The sequence below is a fragment of the Halichoerus grypus genome, chromosome 12 (genome assembly GCF_964656455.1).
Source record: "Halichoerus grypus chromosome 12, mHalGry1.hap1.1, whole genome shotgun sequence".
NCBI classification, from domain to species: domain Eukaryota; kingdom Metazoa; phylum Chordata; class Mammalia; order Carnivora; family Phocidae; genus Halichoerus; species Halichoerus grypus.
In genome coordinates this window covers 49595183-49614675 of record NC_135723.1, presented here as the reverse complement: position 1 = coordinate 49614675, position 19493 = coordinate 49595183, and the positions used below count along the sequence as shown (strand labels likewise).

The 19493-nt window shown below is 38.8% G+C and overlaps 1 protein-coding gene and 1 pseudogene across 1 annotated transcript in view; both read right to left on the bottom strand.

Annotated features, from left to right (window-relative positions):
• LRRC72 (leucine rich repeat containing 72) overlaps positions 1-19493 on the bottom strand; it is a 37449-nt gene that overhangs the window by 3523 nt on the left and 14433 nt on the right. Inside the window, exons 4-7 of the mRNA XM_036065760.2 lie at positions 15208-15289; positions 13981-14091; positions 5938-6027; positions 4431-4583 (exon numbers count right to left, since the gene is read on the bottom strand). Coding sequence (XP_035921653.1) covers positions 4431-4583; positions 5938-6027; positions 13981-14091; positions 15208-15289 — 436 coding nt within the window. The remainder of the gene's footprint in view (positions 1-4430; positions 4584-5937; positions 6028-13980; positions 14092-15207; positions 15290-19493) is intronic.
• LOC118518802 (ATP synthase peripheral stalk subunit F6, mitochondrial pseudogene) lies at positions 10849-11386 on the bottom strand (annotated as a pseudogene).

Below are 19493 nucleotides of genomic sequence, written 5' to 3'. Positions count from 1 at the left end.
TGCCAGTGGCCCCAGTTATTATTTTCTATGTAAATGGTGCCTACCTGGCTTCCACAGCATGCTCTGCTGACTGCTGATTTTCGCCTTCACAAATTCTTCTGACTCTGCAGTTTTTACTCAATTCCCAACCAATCTCCAGATCTTACACTGGCCTCTGGTACCTCTCTGAGGCTTCATGCTCAAAGAACACTTGGCGTTTGCTTTCCGGGGTATGCCTGGTGTCACTCCTACCCAGAATCAGAGATGTCTTTAAAGGCTGGCTTCCCGAGCCTTCGATCCCCCAGCTCAAAACTATTAATTTTGGGGGCGCCTGGGTGGCGGAATCAGTTAAGCATCTAACTCTTGGTTTTGGCTCGGGTCATGATCTCAGGGTTGTGAGATCGAGCCCTGCGTTAGACTCCGTGCTCCGCGCAAAGTCTGCTTGAGATTTTCTCTCTCTCCCTCTGCCCTTCCCACTCCTGCTCTCTCTCTCAGATACATAAATAAATCTTTAGGGAAAAAAAAAAACTTTTAGTTTTTACTTTTCTCTGGAATCTGTCCTTTTGCCTTATATCTGGATTCACCCACTCTAATGAACTACCATTTTTTAAACAGTCTACCTGACTTTCTTTTTGGTTTTCTTCTTCACTCTTCCTAACACATGCCTCAGCTGCTAGGCCCAGGCTCTGGGACATCATCCCCCAGCCTGGTCTCAGCACCTGGAGTTCTGTCTTGTTTAGGGGAGAAGAGCAAATATCACAGAAACCCAGCAGTTTGACTTGGACCACTAGTAGACATTTAAAAATTTTATTGATATTTTCATTTCTTTTCTTTTAAGATTTTATTTATTTATTTGAGAGAGAGAGAGGGAGAGTGAGCATGAGAGAGAGAAAGAGAGAGAACCAGCGGAAGGAGAAGCAGAGGGAGAGGGAGAAGCAGGCTCCCCACTGAGCAGGGAGCCCATCGCGGGACTCAATCCCAGGACCCTGAGATCATGACCTGAGCCTAAGGCAGCTGCTTAAACGATGGAGCCATTGAGGTGCCCCTATTTTCATTTCTTTTAATCGCCCTTAATGTCTTTCCCCATTTAGGTAGCTGGTGGGAAACCTGCAAATATCTACCTCTTTAAAGCCGTAGAGAGCCCACAACATTTTGATTCTGAGGTTATTGGTTTTCAATCAATAAGCACCAAAGACATTAATGGAAACAGGTGCCTGTGTTTTACTCATATCTATTTGACAAGTATGGATAGCTGGGATTTGAAGAAACTCCAAGCTGACCTTTGCTTCTCAAGCTATTTGAATATAATTGGTTTCTTTCCCAATTTAAGATTAAAGATAATGAAATCAAAATGTGGTGTTAAAATTGACTTATGGACAGTTTTGGGTATGGTTTCTTTCCAGTAAAAGAATTCAGAATCCTAAATGTTCATGTCACAGCAAGATGAGATTTATATCAAAGCAAATACTGAAACTATAAAACTATAAGCCATATTTTAAAAACCTACATAGTGGGTTTTATTAGTTTCATTATACATGGTCAGCTATTAAGATAAGCTAAAGTAAGCCAAGCTAAAGTATTGGAATAAAAATACTATTTAGTTGCTATGATATACTGGCATTTTGTAGGAAATGAGAAGATTAGAGTCATGCCAATTTTTAAGAGGGCTATAGTCAACATAGCTATGAATTAAGAACAACTCTCAAATGCAATAAAACATTCTCCTATTCTTTCTTCCTCTGATTTTGTTTTTGGAGGCTTAATATGGAAAAGTAGTAAAGAGAATAAAATGCTAATAGTTTTTTCAGCAATCTGCACCAAAGAAAAGTGCTAAACATGGCGATCAGCGGTTCTCCTCGCACCTGTAACAACCGTAACACTGAGTAACACAGGGGGTGGTCTTACATTGCTTGTTATTGTGTAAGCTAGTTTTAGGAGTGGAGATTTTCTATCCAGAGAGTCATTGCCTAGCACGGCATGGCTCACTTGCACTAATCCGATAACATTCAGTTTGCGCATCTTAACATGAAGTGAAAGGAAAACCAAGGTCGAGACTAAGAGCAGCTCCATTTATCATGAACTTGATAGGTGGCTGATCAGGTGTGGTAATGTTTCCATACTAAGTGTCATCACAGCCAGAGGAAGATATGGTCCCTACTTTTAAAAATCAGAAAGCTGAAGCAAATTAATGTCCAGATTAATAAAACTTCTAATTACTAACACAGTTGGTGTTCCTAGGGTAATCTGATCCCAAAGCTTGTGCTCTCGCCTCTACACTGGTGGTTCTTTAACTAGCGTGTGTATCAGGATCCCCTGAAAGGCTTGTTGAAACATAGCTTTCTGGGTCCCATCCTTGAGCTTCTAATTTAGTAGATCTCTTTGGGGGCAAGAATTTGCATTTGTAACGAGGTCTTAAGTGATGCCGCTGTTACTGGTCTGGGGACCACACTTTGAGAACCACTGTGCTACACTACACTTCTGCATCCAGAACATGTCCTACAGACATTTCTTCCATTCTCTGGGACATGGAGTCGCTAAAGGAACAAGTTCAATGACACCTCGTAGAAACAATCATACAAATTGATGCATTCTACAATGTAACTGGCCGAGTCCCTAAAAAAGGCATGGCAACAAATTTAGAAATCTACTTTAAATTTAAAAAGAATAAAGGTCCATAACAACCAAATGTAATTATGAACCTTGACTGATTTCTGGTTTGAAAAAGCAGATAGCAACCATCTTGGAACAACTGGGAAGCTTTGAATATTATTATATATTAAATAATACAAGTACGAAAAGTATTTTTTTAGGTATGATGGCGGCATTGTGGGCATATAGGAGACTATCCTTATTTTTAAACTTATAGGCTAAATTATTTAGGAGTGAAGAGTCATGATGTCTACCAATGAAACATTCAAATGGTTCAGTGATATTTTGATTTTTCCAGTTTACATTGAGTTTGGTGATGTCCAATCAGATGTAACGAGAATCTTCTGAGGGGGTCCTTCATGAATAAAAAGGCAAAGCCTCATATATGAAGGGTGAAAATGGCAGAATGTTAATAATTAAATTATATATGGGCATATGTAGGTATTTAACATTCTTTCAAGTTTTCCTGTATTAGGAAAATTTCACATTAAAAAGTTGAGGGGAAAGTCTTGATTTTGACATCTTTTTTTTTTAATCTCTTGCTCATTTTTGACTAACTTAGCTAGTTGTAGAATTTTTGGTTGACAATTACTTTTCCTCAGCATTTTAAAGGTCTTGGATCGCTGTTTGTGACTTCCATAATTGTAGTTGGGGAGCTTGTTGTGAATCTATAAATTATTATTTTATAGGTAATGTCCATTTGCATTCTATTTTTAGATCATTTTGCCTTTGGTGTGGATTTTTGTCATTGTACAGTATTTATGTCTTTGGATATGTAAGGATTCATAGCTTATCAAATTTGGAAAATCCTCAGTCATTATCAGTTCAAACATCACCCTCTGCCCAATTTCTCTATTTTTTCCTTGCAGGAAAAATAAGCTGATACTGGACCTTCTGTTTCCAGTGTCTCCTTGTCTCAACAGCTAATTAATATTTTCTATTTCTTGCTTTCTCTATTCTGCATTCTGGGTAATTTCTTCAAAATTATTTCCCCATTCACATTTTTTTCCTTCATTTCTAGAAAATCTTTTTTGGTTTATTTTTTGCAAACCTATGTTTGTCTCTTGGGCAAAGTGTTGCGAGGAAAGGTTTTTGTCTTTGCACCTTTTTTTTGTACATCCTGTGATGCCTGGTGGTGTAACAGCCACCTTGTAACCGAAAAGCACACTTAGAGTAGAACAAAAGATAGATATATTCTTGAACACTGATGATATCATTGAACTTTGCACTAGCACTGAATACCCTACCTTTGTACTCTTTGCTGTGTGAGAAAAATCTCTACTTCCTTAAGTCATTGAACTTGGATTTCTGTTACATAGAAGAAATTCAATTCCAACAAATGAAACATCACTGAAGATATTCAAGTTATACTTGTATATGATGACTGTGTATATGAATCCAACCAAAACATTAACAGCGATTATTTCTGGGTGAAGGAATTGCAGATGATCTTTATTTCTTCTTAATATTTTTTTCCATGTTATCAACAACTTATAGATTTAATCGGTGAAATTGTCCAGTGATAGTGGTAATAGTAACAACCACAGCTTATTTACTGAGCCTACTAGATACTGAAGAACTTCAAGATAATATCTCATTGTTATCACATTACTTCACTTAATTTAGTAATTTAAACACATGAAGATAAAATTGCATATTGCTTTAATTAGACTAATAAAATTGGAAAATATTCATTTCACTATGTAGGTGCTTCGCTTATTATAAATTGCAGTTACTATTATAATCAAATTAGCCAAAGTCTGAGGAATTTTAATTTCATTTTTCTTCTTTTTTCAAAATACCTGGAGGTACTCTCTGGGCTGGTTTTTGCTTAAATGGTGCTCTAGGATTCCACGAGGCATCTACTCTTCCTCTGAATGCTATTGATTGAATAATATGAGTTCTTTCATGGTGAAAAATAGTAATCATTGCTCTTCTTTCATCTTCTGTAACTTCTGACAAATGCAAATAGTAATGTTATTGCATAGCATTATAGAGATGCAGAGGCTTTCAGAATACAATTGAACACTTTCAATAATGTGTTTATCTGAGCTATGCTATATGTGAACACGCTGTCAAAACTGTGAAGGGCAATCACAGTTATTTCCATGATCTTACTGATGCTCAATATATGCCATCATGTCACAAGGCACAGATACTCCTAATGCACCCCAAACACTTTCTAACACATCACCATGGATGACTGAAATCACAACTATGATACATTCATTTCCTCAGGGCTGTGAGGAGTAACAGGAATAAATGTAGGTTTTATATATCCTCATTAGGAAGTTAGTGATTAATTATTAAGAATGTTCAAACCTATAGGGGCACCTGGGAGGCTCAGTCGTTAAGTGTCTGCCTTTGGCTCAGGTCATGATCCCAGGGTCCTGGGATCGAGCCCCACATCTGACTCTCTGCTCAGTGGGAAGCCTGCTTCTCCCTCCTCCACTCCCCTTGCTTATATTCCCTCTCTTGCTGTGTCTCTCTGTCAAAATAAATAAATAAAATCTTAAAAAAAAAAAAGAGGGGCGCCTGGGTGGCTCAATCATTAAGCATCTGCCTTCGGCTCGGGTCATGGTCCCGGGGTCCTAGATTCGAGCCCCGCATCGGGCTCTCTGCTCGGTGGGAGGCCTGCTTCTACCTCTCCCACTCCCCCTGCTTGTGTTCCCTCTCTCGCTGTGTCTCTCTCTGTCAAATAAATAAAATCTTAAAAAAAAAAAAAAAAAGACTGTTCAAACCTATAGAGATAGAAAGGTAGGTAGAGAGATGGGTAACATACTTGGAGGTAAAAGAGGCTTCCCCAAAATGTAAAGTGTAATGAGGTGAGGTTGATTATCTTTGTGGCTTATATAAATCAGACATACTAGTTGATCTATGATGTTTAAGATGTATTCATAAAGAAGTTATCATTGAATATATAAGTTTTAATATATATATATTTAGAGAATTTCAAAGAATACAGTTTTTAGAACTTAAATAAGCCTTAAGAGATTTAGGCCAATTCTCTCATTTTTGAAATAAAACACTGAAATGCCAGGAATAGATGATTTGGCATTCAACACATTCATGTCAAAACCAGGATGAGGAGACCTATTCTCACACTCAGTTAGATGGCCTTTTCAATACAGGGATCAAGAGAAATGAATTCCTAACCTAGGGCAAATTTCACAGAACAAAAATTTCAAAAATAAATCATTGAAAAACTTTCACTTACAAAGAGAATTATTTTCAAAGACTTTCAGAATTTTTAAACTAGTGAGTTATAAGACTGCCTTTCAAATATTTCTCTGCAAGAGGTATCCTTACGTTTTCGGTCAAGAAATTCTACTTCTGGAAGGTGGCAGATTATATATAGACGGTACAGGTTGTATTGGCACAAAGGGTTTTGGTGGAGAGCTGCAAAGGAAGAATCCAAATTAAGATGTCAGATTTCAAAACTGGTTTCATTTATCACTTGATAAAATATAGGAAATTGCAGAATTAATACGAAACGTCTGAACATGTAAAACTCTGCTTCACAGACCAAACCAGTGGCCCCACTGATCTCACTTATTCAGAGCAGCACTTATTTCCCATTTGTGAAATTCATTCATTCAACAAATATTTTGTGAGTGCCTACTATATATATATACGAAGAACTGTGCCAGGTGCTGGGGACATACATAGTGTTGACCCAAATCTACCACCAACGAGGAGAATTTTAACATGTCCATAAGTTAATTAGTAAAGGAAGAGCAAGAAAACACCTCCGGGGAAGTCTTTTTTTATTTTATTTTACTTATTTGACACAGAGAGAGAGCATAAGCAGAGGGAGCTGCAGGCAGAGGGAGAAGCAGGCTCCCGGCTGAGCAAGGAGCCCGATGCGGGGCTCAATCCCAGGACTCTGGGATCATGACCTGAGCCGAAGGCAGACGCTTAACGACTGAGCCACCCAGGCGATCCCTCTGTGGAGGTCTTGATGCTGTTCTTTCATTTGTTCTCTTGGTTCTCTTCTTCCAGTCTCAAAGATCACACAGGTGCCGCCTGGAGATGGGCAGAGACGCAGGACACTGACCTAATATAGTTTTCTTTCTCCACTTAAACTATTGCACAGGGTTCCGAGTACGTAAAGGTCAGTAGCCGCTTCAGATCTCAGCAGGAGCTGAGCTGAGCAGGTGCTGATCTTGCATCGTGTCTCCCTCTGGCCAGACGCATGTGCCTCTGACTTCCTTCGCTCAGGTGCCGGGATCGCTAATAAATCATGCTGTCTCTGCCGGTGGCTGCAGGTGGGAGGCAAGCGCAGGTGGAAGAGCTCCTGGCGTGGCTGACGTCACACGCCCTACGCGTCCACGTGTAGCTACATTTCTAAAAACCCTCACCTAGAAATCGTGAGAGTTTCATTTTTTAGGGAAAGAGTAAAGTCTCTTCTCTGTTCTTCCCTGAATATATTAAACAGGGTTACTTTAATGTAATGTGAAATAACACTATTATGATTGCCACTAGGGCATCTTTAGCTCTTGGATTCTGCCTACATTGGAATTTCCAGACACTTCTGGAAAATACATGTGGGGAGGAGAACCACTAGGTGGCAGTAGTAGAAAGAGTTCCAGCCATTGTATGACCACATCACGGAATGGGGCTCGTTTATGGCACATATTAAATTTAGGAGTAGTGCTGTGATGTTTGACTGTAAAATAGAGAGAGGCTTGATAAAAGCACGAAAATATCAATCATTAGAAGCCCAGGAAAGAACAATTGGCAACATAAAGAAGACGGGGGCGTGGTTAGAGCGCAAGAATTTTTGCTAAAAACTGAAAAAGTTAATCATGTAAATGTTTTCCCTGTAGATTATAAAACATTTTGATATTTATCATATAAACACAAACTTTTCTGGCTAATGAAATCATTACATATCGCTCTTCCCTGTGGAAAACTTGAACTTTAGAAGGACTTAAAGCAGGCAATGGAAGACACCTGGTAGCTCATAAACAAAAGCGCTCAGAATGAGGAGAGCATAAAAGAAACTGGAGAGCCAGGAGCAACCAAGAATTTAAAAAGAGAGGGAATGTGTATGCAGTGGTGGAAAGGAGAGGAACAATGAAATGGAAGATTCGCAAGATTTCTCAAGTGACAAAAAGGGTTTACATTTTAATCTTAAAGGGAAGGAATTTAAAGTGGTAACCAATAATTATAACTACTGGACAGAGAGTAGAACGGATGTATATTAAACCAGTAATAAGGACAGATTTTAAAAGATCCACAGGGATCATGCATTGTAGTTTGAGCCAGAAAGAGAAAAGAACCTCCTTCAGTGATGGAAAAGCAAAACACAATCGTTGTTAATGAGAGTTCAGGAGGAAGAAAAAGTCACAAAGGCTTTATTGCAGAAGTCTGCTCTGCGGTTGCTGTGTTGGAGAATCACATCTGTCAACTCATTACCCTATTGTGCGTTCAAGCAGCCGGGAGTCGAGTCTGCCTGTGATGCTCATAGGACATGTACCAATGACATTTACTCTGCCTCCCCTTCATACTCTTTTCCCTCTGAGAACATTCCTAGTTCATTTCTTTTCTTGGCTTCTTCTCCTAGTCTTTAGTTAAGTCACTTCTTTATGTAAATTGAAAACCTTCTAGCTTCAGCGAAACAGAACATCAAATTTAGATTTACTGCTGTTACATGACTTATTAAGAACGTGTCCCCAATTCTGAAAACTTGATGAGCTTATTGTGGCCCTCCGTTTATCTCATCCTAATGTAAAATCTACGGGACAGCAGGTCAGAACACTGGGCTGTTAGCCCGGCCTCTGCTTAAATTAACTTAAAAAAATAGAATTAAATAATTTGAGAGGCGTCTCACCTTTAAGATTTTTCACTTTTTTCTTTGCTCTCAAGTTTTAGAAAGAAGTAATCTTATTTTCAACTCTTTCTCCCCCCTTCATACTATTAAACATTTAACATTTTGGATTTATGAGTTTTGGATTGATGCTATAAAATTACCATAAATTAAGTTTCTCAGATATGAAATCGGTTTCCTGTGTCTGAAAGTTCTGAAAGCTTTCTGTGATGTATGGGTACATTCCTTTAGAAACTATGAAGGGAAATTGCTTACACTTTCACTTTCAATAGGTTAATACTATTTAATCCACTCTCCCTCTAGGCTACTTAGAGAGTACATCTCGGTGGCGCCAGCACTGTCTTGCTTATCTTAATTTGGGATTCTGCGTCTGAGCAATTTACATCTATCCAATAATATATCAAAATGTCTGTACTACCTTACTGCACGAGCTTGAATTACATGAGTCACATGTATGAAGCTACTTATTATTGAAACAGAGGAGAAAAAAAGTAATCTAAATAGTTGACTTCAGTCAATTTTTTAAAACTTTAAAAGCTAAATTAAGAACCATCATTTAAATGATGGTTTAAGACCACCTTTGAAGAAAATTGATGTGATTGATAATGTACCAAAACATCCACTTTTTAAAAAGATTTATTTATTTACTTGAGAGACAGAGAGTGCATGGGGAGGAGCAGAGGGAAAGAGAGAGAGAGGGAGAGAAGCAGACTCTGCTAAGCACGGAGCCTGACACAGGGTTTGATCCCACGACCCTGAGATTATGACCTGAGCTGAAATCAAGAGTCGGACGCCTAACCGACTGAGCCACCCAGGTGCCCCCAAACATCCATTTTAATAGATGGGGAAAATGATACAGAGAAGTTAAAAGCAGTTGTGTTCTATGTCTATGCAGAACAGCCTGTAGGAGTGAGTTCAGCTGTCAATGGTCAGACACTACGATTCTGAGGTTCTCGCTCAAGGTTACTTAATAAGGTCAGCATCTCCATTGTTACCACCATCTTGCTTTAAAATCTGTAAGCCACTGCACACCATATGCTTGTACTGAATATGGAAATCATCCCCGATTTTTGAAAGGCGAGCTTGGACTAAAGCAGGGGATGAAGAGGGTTGGAGGGGTCAGAATATTCTCTTCTTCAACACAAACAGCAAAGACCCAGTTGGGTCTTTTTATTTGGTGATTGTTCTGTTTTGTTGTTTGGGAGGAGTTGTCCCACCTTGAAGGGCATTTAAGGTAGAGGCTCAAATGAAGAGACCACTGAGATCATAGTCCCACCCTGATCTCAGTGTCCCTTTTCAGCCCCTGGCTATTTGCCATCAACAGTGGACTGGGGCCAAGTGAAGAAGGAAAGAAAACGTTTAAGAGCAGAACCTGAAGAAAATGGAGACCCTCTCCTGAAAGGGGCACCCTGTCTCTTATGGTGAATCCTTAAAGCATTGCTAGGAAGCAACTCTTAAAAATTAAGGAACGCAGGTGTCTAAGTGTACTTTCCAACAGTGGAGCTTAATGAAACAAAGAAAACTTGAGAGAAATGAGGAGAGTAAAACTTTAGGAACAGGAGAAAGTATTTTGTGGTTGCTGGTGGTGGTGTTTTCCCCATGTGCTGGGAAAGGCAGAGAGACCGGAGGTCAGGGAAAGTCATCAGCCAGGAAGTAGATCCTGACTTAGAAAGACTTTGCAGAAAGGGAGGGAAGAGGAAAACAGAGCTGGAGAGGAAGGGTGTGGAAAGGTAGACCGCCTGGAGAGAAGAGGTGGGGCCCTCCTGACTCAGCCTGGAAGTCGGGAATTCAGTTTCCAGGACCTCACACTCGGCAGCTGGGTTAGGCCTCCCTGAAGCTCCCAGCCCTGTGTCTCCTGGGCCATCTCTTGGCAATCCTCCTCATAAATGCGGGTGGAGGGGAAAATGCTGAAATGGATTAAAGGTTTCCCCTCCAGGCTATTTTCTCACCCTCTGAAGACCTTGTAATTGGAGTGGAATAATAACAACACTTTAGCATTTTATACGGTTTTAGGGCTTGAAAAGGCAAAAATTTTAACACTTGAAAGTGCATGGATCTCTCATGTTAATTAATGAGCTGAATCTAATCTGTGATTGCAAATGAGGCTCACAGAAACTGAATCTGGGCACATTACTGCCCAAATACAATTAGTAGTCTAGTACTTGGGAACATTTTTCCCATATAATATCTTTAACTAAAATGGGTCAAGTGCATTATTTGCTACCAAAACTTTTCTAAAAATGCTTTTTTTGGGAAATTGGACAGAGCATTCGCTCCATTTCAAAAAAAAAAAAGATCTCACTACAAAGATTCTCAGCTGGAACCACTGTAGTTACGTAACTTGAATTACAATTACTATGATTTTATTTTATTTATTACTATTATTTTTTTTTGCTGAGAAATGTATGTTTATTCTGATACAGTTGTACAACTAATCTAGGACAAATCACCAAATAAATTTTATATTCTTTCTTCAGGACTGGGTTTTTCGATGACTTCAAATTTAGGATCTTCAAATTTGAAGTCCGGGAACATATTCATGTCTGCCTTACCATATATTTGCTTAAGCTTAAAAAGCTCCCTCTCTAGGTCTTGCTGGTGCTCTGGGCCAGTATCAGCGGGTCCTCCAGACGCCTGTCGCTTAGTTCTGTATTCTCTAGTCTTGTCCACGAAGAGTTTCTGTACAGGGTCAAGTTCCTTATTAAATGCCACCGCTGTAACACCAATGTTCCTCCTCAAATGAACTGAGACTGCAGACCGAATGAGAGAGGAGAACCTGAAGAGCCTCTGGAGAATCATGGTGATTCTGTTACGGACAGGAAACGTCTCAGAGGCAGTCTGCCACAATCACTATGATTTTAAGTAGAGGTCGCTTAAACTGTTGTGACAAGTAATGATAGGGACATTATACTACCAGGCTGTCAGAACAGCCTTTCAGAGAACTAGAAAAGGCACTACTGTATGCCACCTCAGGGCTGACACAATTCTGTGTTCACGCACACACGCTTAACAAGGGAGGCATGGACTGGATTTCAGACTCTGCTCACTCCCGGGCCAGGCACCTTCGTTCAGGGCATAATCCTGTTGACTATGATAGGACAACCTTGATTGCTAACTTCCAAATCTTGTATTGTAAAATAAATTTGCTTAAATTATTGAGTTCTTACATTTAGCACATCATCCAATTAGTTTCATATCAAGCTCCTTCAGCTCTCTAAAAATATTTAGGCTGAAAGTTATAAAACCATAAACCATGGGACTTCTGTGTCCCGATATATTACAGTGTGACATAGTGAATGCATGATAAATATTTACTGAATGAATGAATAGATGATAAATATTTATTAAACAAGTGAATGAATAAATGTGAAACAAAGAAACAAGGCGTGCGTTTAAGTTTCAACATTTCTTAGTCATTTGGTTAAAGCTCAGAGACTTGCATTCCCCCCACTCAAGAGGAAATCATTCTAATCACATCATAGGATTGCTGTGAAGATTTAAATGAGACTATAATAAGAAAGCATTTTCTCAACAGGAAAGACAATCAAATATGTTGTTGTTTTAACGATTATTATTTCAAATGTCAGTTATGTTGTTAAAATCTACTTACTACTTAGCAGACGTTCTAGTTTGCGAGTATCTTAATTCATCATCTAATTTATATAATCGACAGTAAAACTATTTTTGTTTTTGTCGCTGCTTCAAAATAACATTAATGTCAAGAAATGCTCTTTAAAAACATGTCTTACAGATTTAGCTTAATAATTGAGGTGATCCTGAGAGCTAGCTAGTAGCCCATTTTATGGAAAAATGAAGATACGTGAGAGTTCCAGATCTAGCATAGTCAGTCTTTTCATCACAGAAGTGTTTGCTCAGCACACAAGGGCCAGGTAATTCCAGTACACGGGCCAGTCCTGAGTCTTTCATAGACCTTATCACGTTTCAAAAATAAGCATGGGATTATTTGCATGTTAAAAGATGTCTAAGGTGGCAAGGCGGCCATGTTGCCAGCCCCAGGGGACATCATCCTGTGTGTAGTCAATAGAAATGCGCCCCTTGGACCTGTGCTCTGAGAAGAACAAGATGGGAAGTAACCAGAGATAATGAAAACCCATTTAAATGGGGGGGAGCAGAGAAGAAAGGCTGGTGATAGGTACATAGTAACTAGTGAGTGAGTAAGGACGGTGAGGGAGGGTGGATGGTCTTGACCAATTGCCCAGTTTCTGGCCTGAGTGGATATGCTGAGGGGAGATGTGGGATGTGGGAATCAACTCAGATTATTGTATGTTTATGAATATCTGTCTCCAACTTCTTTCCAAAGGGAAAATCAACACAATTTTAGATTAACAAAAAACAAAAACAAAAACAAAAACATGGAATCCCATGAACTTGGTATAATTTTAATATTTGGGTTTGAACAATCTATGTATAAGCACATGAGTCATTTCTCCTCAGTACAGTAGATGTTCCTGATTAGCACTGAAAGCATATGAAAACTATAATTACTCTATGTATCGATCTGATCAGAACCTTCACCATCAACACCAGTTTGCACATATTCAAAACATTGTTTCAGGCAATTCTGAAAAATGAATAGAAAATGAATAGGAAAAAAAAACACATCTATTTCATGACATTATATAAACAAGTCTCCTAACTCTCGAATTTGGAAACCCACTCATCGGTCTGAGTGTCTTTTCCCTTGGTACACCCAGAAACATTTATCCTCTGTTGCAATCGTGCATAGGTTATTTACGCTTCAAGATTATAAGCTTATTGAGCAAGAACTTTGTATTATTTATTTTTCCAACCCATTTCACACTTTCTTCCACTATGTAGGTCACCTCCTTGCTGGGTGTGATTCAATATACATGAATAAAATTTGCTGTTTACCCACTGGAAAACTTAAAAAAAACTTAATTTTTTTCTTTGGGTGTCAGCTTTATTAATATAATTCATATACCACACGATTCACCCACTGTAAGTATATAATTCATGTTTTTTGTATATTCGAAGACATGTGCTACCATCACCGCAGTCAATTGTAAAACATTTTCATCACCCCTAGAAGAACCCCAACCCCTTATTCTTTAGCTATGCCTCCCCAGTCCCCTCTGTCCCCCAGTCCTGGACAAACAAGAATGTATTTCAAAATAGTTAGTGCTCAGTGTGGTTATCTCCATAGGTGTGTCTATTCTGGACATGTCATGTAAATGGAATCACAGAATGCGTGCTAAAACTTACTTCTGAGATAAAACCAAACACACAGATTTAAACAGGTAAGACTTTGTTGCTTTCGTCACTTCCCTTTGGCATGCCATGTCATCTCTCAAAACATTTTTTCCACCTGTTATTCTTACAACAACATGTTTTAAAAGAGAGTAAGTTTAAATCTTATTTTCAAGAATATTTAAGTATTTCGCTATAAACACTGATCGATTTTAAACTTAAAAAATGACACCTGTCCTCTGTGTTATTACTATTTTAACTTATGGCCATAGAAACAAACAAACTAATACTTAGGATCTTCAGATTTGGCATCCCCTTTAGTTCCCTCACTGTGGCGTCAATGTTTGTTAGCTCATTGTGGTGTAGCAGAAGTAAGTACAATGAAGGCAGAGAGTGCAGGCCTGAAAGACATTTTTTTACAAGATTTTAAACATTTTTAATGCTAATTAAACATGCTAACTAAACAAAAGCAAAGAATACATTTCAGCTGGTACAAGGAGTCATTATTAATAATAATGTGATTTATCATTAAGAATACAACAAAGCACAAGAATTCGAATAATTGAGTGTGATGTGGACATGGAGAGCCAACTTCTTTCACTATTATTGTTTTCTGTTTTTTTCTCTGTAGCAATAATTTTTTTTTGTTTGATTTCAGAGGGGTTATTTTCCTTACTCTTCTTTTTGTTGTGTTTTGTTTGGTCAGTGTTAGATTCAGAAGGCCAATCAAGGGAAAAATTGCTCACTTAACTCAATACCTTCCCCAAAATTGCTCAGCTTAATATTTTCTTTACACAACAGGAAGCTACATATTCATATCACTTTTGTTGATTCTAAATTTCACATATTCCCACATTTTTAACAGAAATGAAAGTGGGTTGTGTCTTTACAAAGCCCCATCATAGTTCAATTGGCAAGATTTTCTTTCTCCATGGTACATAGAATCATGGTGGATCTTAAAATTTATGACATTTTGACTCTATGATACATGATATTTAAAACAAATGTTTTGTGCTGTATCTCTTTGTATTTCATGATCCTAGTGCATCATGTACTTTTGTACCTGACTTGAAATTGTCAACTTAGAGATAGTTACACATGTAAAATTAACTCAGAGTGAAAAGAGAAAGAATTTGGCTGGTAAAAATTATAGCCATTGAAAACATTAAGACCATTTATAAAGTTATGTTTATTAATGCTCCCAAATATTGTTAAAATTCACTTCCCTAATACCCACTTTGTGTCCAACTGTGCAGGAGGATGGCAAAACTTCTATTTTAAAAAAAGATTCTTCTACATTTTGAATGAGGCACATGACAATATTACATTAACACTGTAATCCAAAGCACATTTTTCAAAATGAAATGTAAATAAGAACATTTTCAAAAATGGATTTCATCACATATTTTCAACAGAAATGTTCAAATAGATTTTTGCATACCATTAGCAGTACGATAGTTACCAGTTATTACTCAATTGAAAATCTATTCAATCAGCAGAAAACATTTAAGACATACCTCCTATGTCAAATATGGCATTGTTGTTCAGATACAGCTCTACCAGACAATAGTTTCTAGTTAAAAACGTTATTCCCTGGAGCTGAAAATGAAAGAGAATAATATACTCTCTATAGTAATTATATGTGTATATATATATATCTATAAATAAATGTGAGTATATATATTTATAAAATTATAATAAGATCATAGAAGTTTGAAGTTTGCTCTTATGATGATTTCTGACCATTTGGTCTGGGCTATGAATTTCCATCTGGATTGTCTTTGAGGGCATTGCAATGAAAAGGATGTTTTCAGCTAATTGAAGGCAAACCTCTCTTCCTGTCTCTCCCAAACTTCTTGCATAGTTTTAGATGCCTCTGTAATCTGGCCTCACCCCTTTGCTCTAACCTTGCTTCTCACAGTTCTGCCCCTGGCAGTGGATCTGGCCCCCCGTACCCACTAACTCACCATCACACATTATTTAGGGACTGGTATGTGCCAGGGGCTTTCTCCTCAATGCTGAAGCCATTTCTGCATCTGTGTAGGAGTCATGCCTTCTCTTGCCTACGTGACTTTCTCCCTGGTACAATTCTGATCTTTTTTTTTTTTTTAAGATTTTATTTATTTATTTGACAGAGACAACGAGGGAGGGAACACAAGCAGGGGGAGTGGGAGAGGGAGAAGCAGGCTTCCTGCAGAGCAGGGAGCCCGATGCAGGGCTCGATCCCAGGACCCTGGGACCATGACCTGAGCCGAAGGCAGACGCTTAACGCCTGAGCCACCCAGGCTCATCCCCCCACCCCTTTTTAAAGATTTTATTTATTTGTCAGAGAGAGAGAGAGCGAGTGAGAGAGAGCAAGCACAAGCAGGGGGAGTGGCAGGCAGAGGGAGAAGCAGCCTCCTTGTTGAGCAGGGAGCCCGATGTGGGACTCCATCCCAGGACTCTGGGATCATGACCTGAGCTGAAGGCCAACATTTAATCGACTGAGCCACCCAGCCGTCCCACGTTTCCAATCATTCTTAAGCATCAGCCCTTGTCCAACAGGGCATACCAAACCATGCTTGAGGGACGCCTGGGTGACTCCGTTGGCTAAGCGCCGGGCTTAGGTCATGATCTCAGGGTCATAAGACCAAGCTCGGGGCTCACACTCAGAGGGGAGTCTGCTTGAGATTCTCGCTCTCCTTCTACCCCTCCCCCTGCTCATGTGCACGTGCTCTCTCTCAAATAAATAAATAAACAAAATTTTAAAAACATCCCCAAAGTGATGCTTGGGTGGCTCAGTCGTTGAGGGTCTGCCTTTGGCTGGGGTCATGATCCCAGGATCCTGGGATGGCGCCCCTCCTCTGGGATATAGTATGAGCAGGGAGCTCGATGCAGGGCTTGATCCCAGGACCCCAGGATCATGACCTGAGCCGAAGGCAGATGCTTAATTGACCGAGCCACCCAGGTGCCCCTCATATCTTACTTTTAAGATTAGATTCGAAATTTAGTTCTATGAACTGCAAATAGTCAAAAGCAGTCTTGAAAATTCCCCAAAGGAAGTACTGTATACAAGAAACGGGGTCTTCAACTCTAGACTGAGGGTCAGAAGTGACTGTTACTCTGCAAAGAGAACTCTGTTTTAAAAAAAAAATATTGACTCTATGACCTCTATACAATTTAACAATTTGAGTTATGAGGATGGTAGAGCCATGGAGGTGGGGCAGGTATCTTCTAAAAGCAGCAGGTAAGTTAAATATAAGGTGATCTTTCTACCTAATACAGGATCTATCAGGGAGAATATTCCCATTAGTTACTGACCACGTGCTTAGTACTTTCTATACAGAAGTATATGCTCATGATTATAAACTAGTTTTAGGAGTTTATTAAAACTTATCATAGCGATTATCGTTATCAGTTAAGTAGAACTGTTTTGGCCTTCCATGGATTGATTCAGATAGATGCCGATGCATCTGATTTAGAGGATTTATTGCAAATTTTAGTCCTGAGACATAGCTCAGAGAGGTTTGTATGCAAAGTCTCAAAACTGATTTCTTTTAAAGGGGTTTTCTTTAATGTGCGTTTGCAATATTCACAAATTATGAGGCTATAAAAGTCACGTGTGCTGCTCATCTCATCATTTCACAGATTCATCTGCACCCAATTATGTCAGCCCTCATGCAGGAGGACCACCAGCAATTTCCCACAGCTTTTCTTACATCACGAGAGTGACTACGTTCCTCCCAGGTAGGAGACCATGCAACGCAAAGAGGGTGCGGGGGTCCCAATTGGCTTCCTCTGCCTTTCTCCTCTTCCTACTGGCCTCCTGACGGCAACTCATTGCCTTCCATTTCCTTCCGCTCACCACTCCCTGATCGAATGATAGCCACACCTGACACAAGTATAGACAACAAACCCTAGCTGAAACCATGACTTCTTCCCTTCTTTTCCGGTTGCCTGCCCGAACACACATCAACAGAACATTTCTAATGACTCAAGACTTTAATTTCTCTTGCATTACTTATTAACACATGAAGAATACTAATAAACTCAATAGTTTCATCTTGATTATAGAATCATGGTTTTCCCAAGAGCATTAATAATCTTTGGGCCATGATTACTGGGACTTCAAGACTGCATGGTTTGTTGGGTGAGATGGGTAGGAGAATGGAGTGGAAAGAGATAAAGCTAGTTCATGAGGACCCTGGAAGCTATTACAAGATTTTGTGCAGAGGACTGTGACTGTCTAATTTTATTTTAGAAAGAAATTGGCAGGGAAGAACATGGTTTAGAAGGGAGAGTAAGTATAATGGCAGGAGTTGAATGAGAAGGGGGTTACACTAATTCAGAAGACTATGTGGTGTCCCAGAGGAGAGTAATTGCAGTGGGAGAAGAAAAGTAGAGGGAATTGAGAGACAGTTCCAAGGTAGAATTCACAGGACTGAATAGATATTGCAATGTAGCGAGCTGTTGAAGTCAACATCTAGGAATGAGAACTGGAAGACATGCTGATTGTTCTGACACTCAAACCATTGTTAAAGTAAATGGTATATATAAAATATATATAGTGTTATAATTATCCATTTAGAAAAATCTACACTATTAATTTGAAGGATCACCATAGGATTTATATTGAATGTGACATTTCACAAAACATTTATTTTAATTCAGGGCTCGGACATAAGTGCTCAATAAACAAGAGCAATTATTACTTAACCATTATTTTTTAGAGAGAGAGAGATAGAGCTGAGAGTACTTCCATTTAATGTAAAGCACTTACAGGTAGCCCCTGAGGTACTAGTGGAGAAAAAAATATGCCAGCATGAATTTAAAATTAAGGAGGCATTCTTTTAGAACAGGGCTTCTCAACCTCTCTAACTATTGACATGTAAGGCCAGATTATTCTTTGTTGGGGTTGGGAGGGCAGTCCTGTTCATTGTAGTATGTTTAACAGCAAATCTAGTCTCTACCCACTAGATGCCAGTAGAACACACACACTCCACTTGGGACAATCAAAAGTGTCTCCAGAGATTGCCACATGTCCGCTGTAAGGGAAAGATTGCGTGTGTGTGGGTGTGTGTGTGTGTGTGTGCGCGCGCGCGCGCGCAAAGTCACTTCTTGTTGGGAACTGCTGATTTAGAGTCAAGGGAAGAGGGGAGAGTCATACTGATTAATTGCTAGTTATCAGTTGGCCCTTAGCTAGATGGCTTCACAGACATTATCTAATATGATGCTTACAATAGCCCTGTGTTACTTGTTTTATCCCTATTTACCTAGGGGGAAACTGGGCTCAGCGAAGTTAAACAACTTTCTCAAGGTAACAGAGCAAGGATTCAAATCCAAGTCTGTCTGATTCTCAGATCAAAAACTGTCATATAGTACATCATAATTGGGTTCATTAAAATAGAGGAACCTCTATATAAAGTAACCAGAAGACGTTAATTTTGAACATACTTTGAAGTAATGGAAAATATTGTTAGTTTGAGTAATGGAAAATACTCTATAAATTATTTTTTCTACTATTTCAGCCATGTCTTTCACCAAAAATCATGCTTAAAATACATCCAAAAATATTTGGCATAAAATGGGAAAAAATAGAAAACTCATCTCTCAACATATATGTCCGGCAATGTACTATACATATACTAAACCAACTAAATTCCATAATGTATGTTGTAAAGCTACTGGAAAAAAAGTAGCAATTCAAAAAATTCTTTACAAATATTTAAAATAGCACCTTAAAAATCATTTAATTTTTCAAATGCTCTAAGCTGTTTTTAGAACAAGGTATATTTGGTATTAAATGAATAAATAAATATAAATG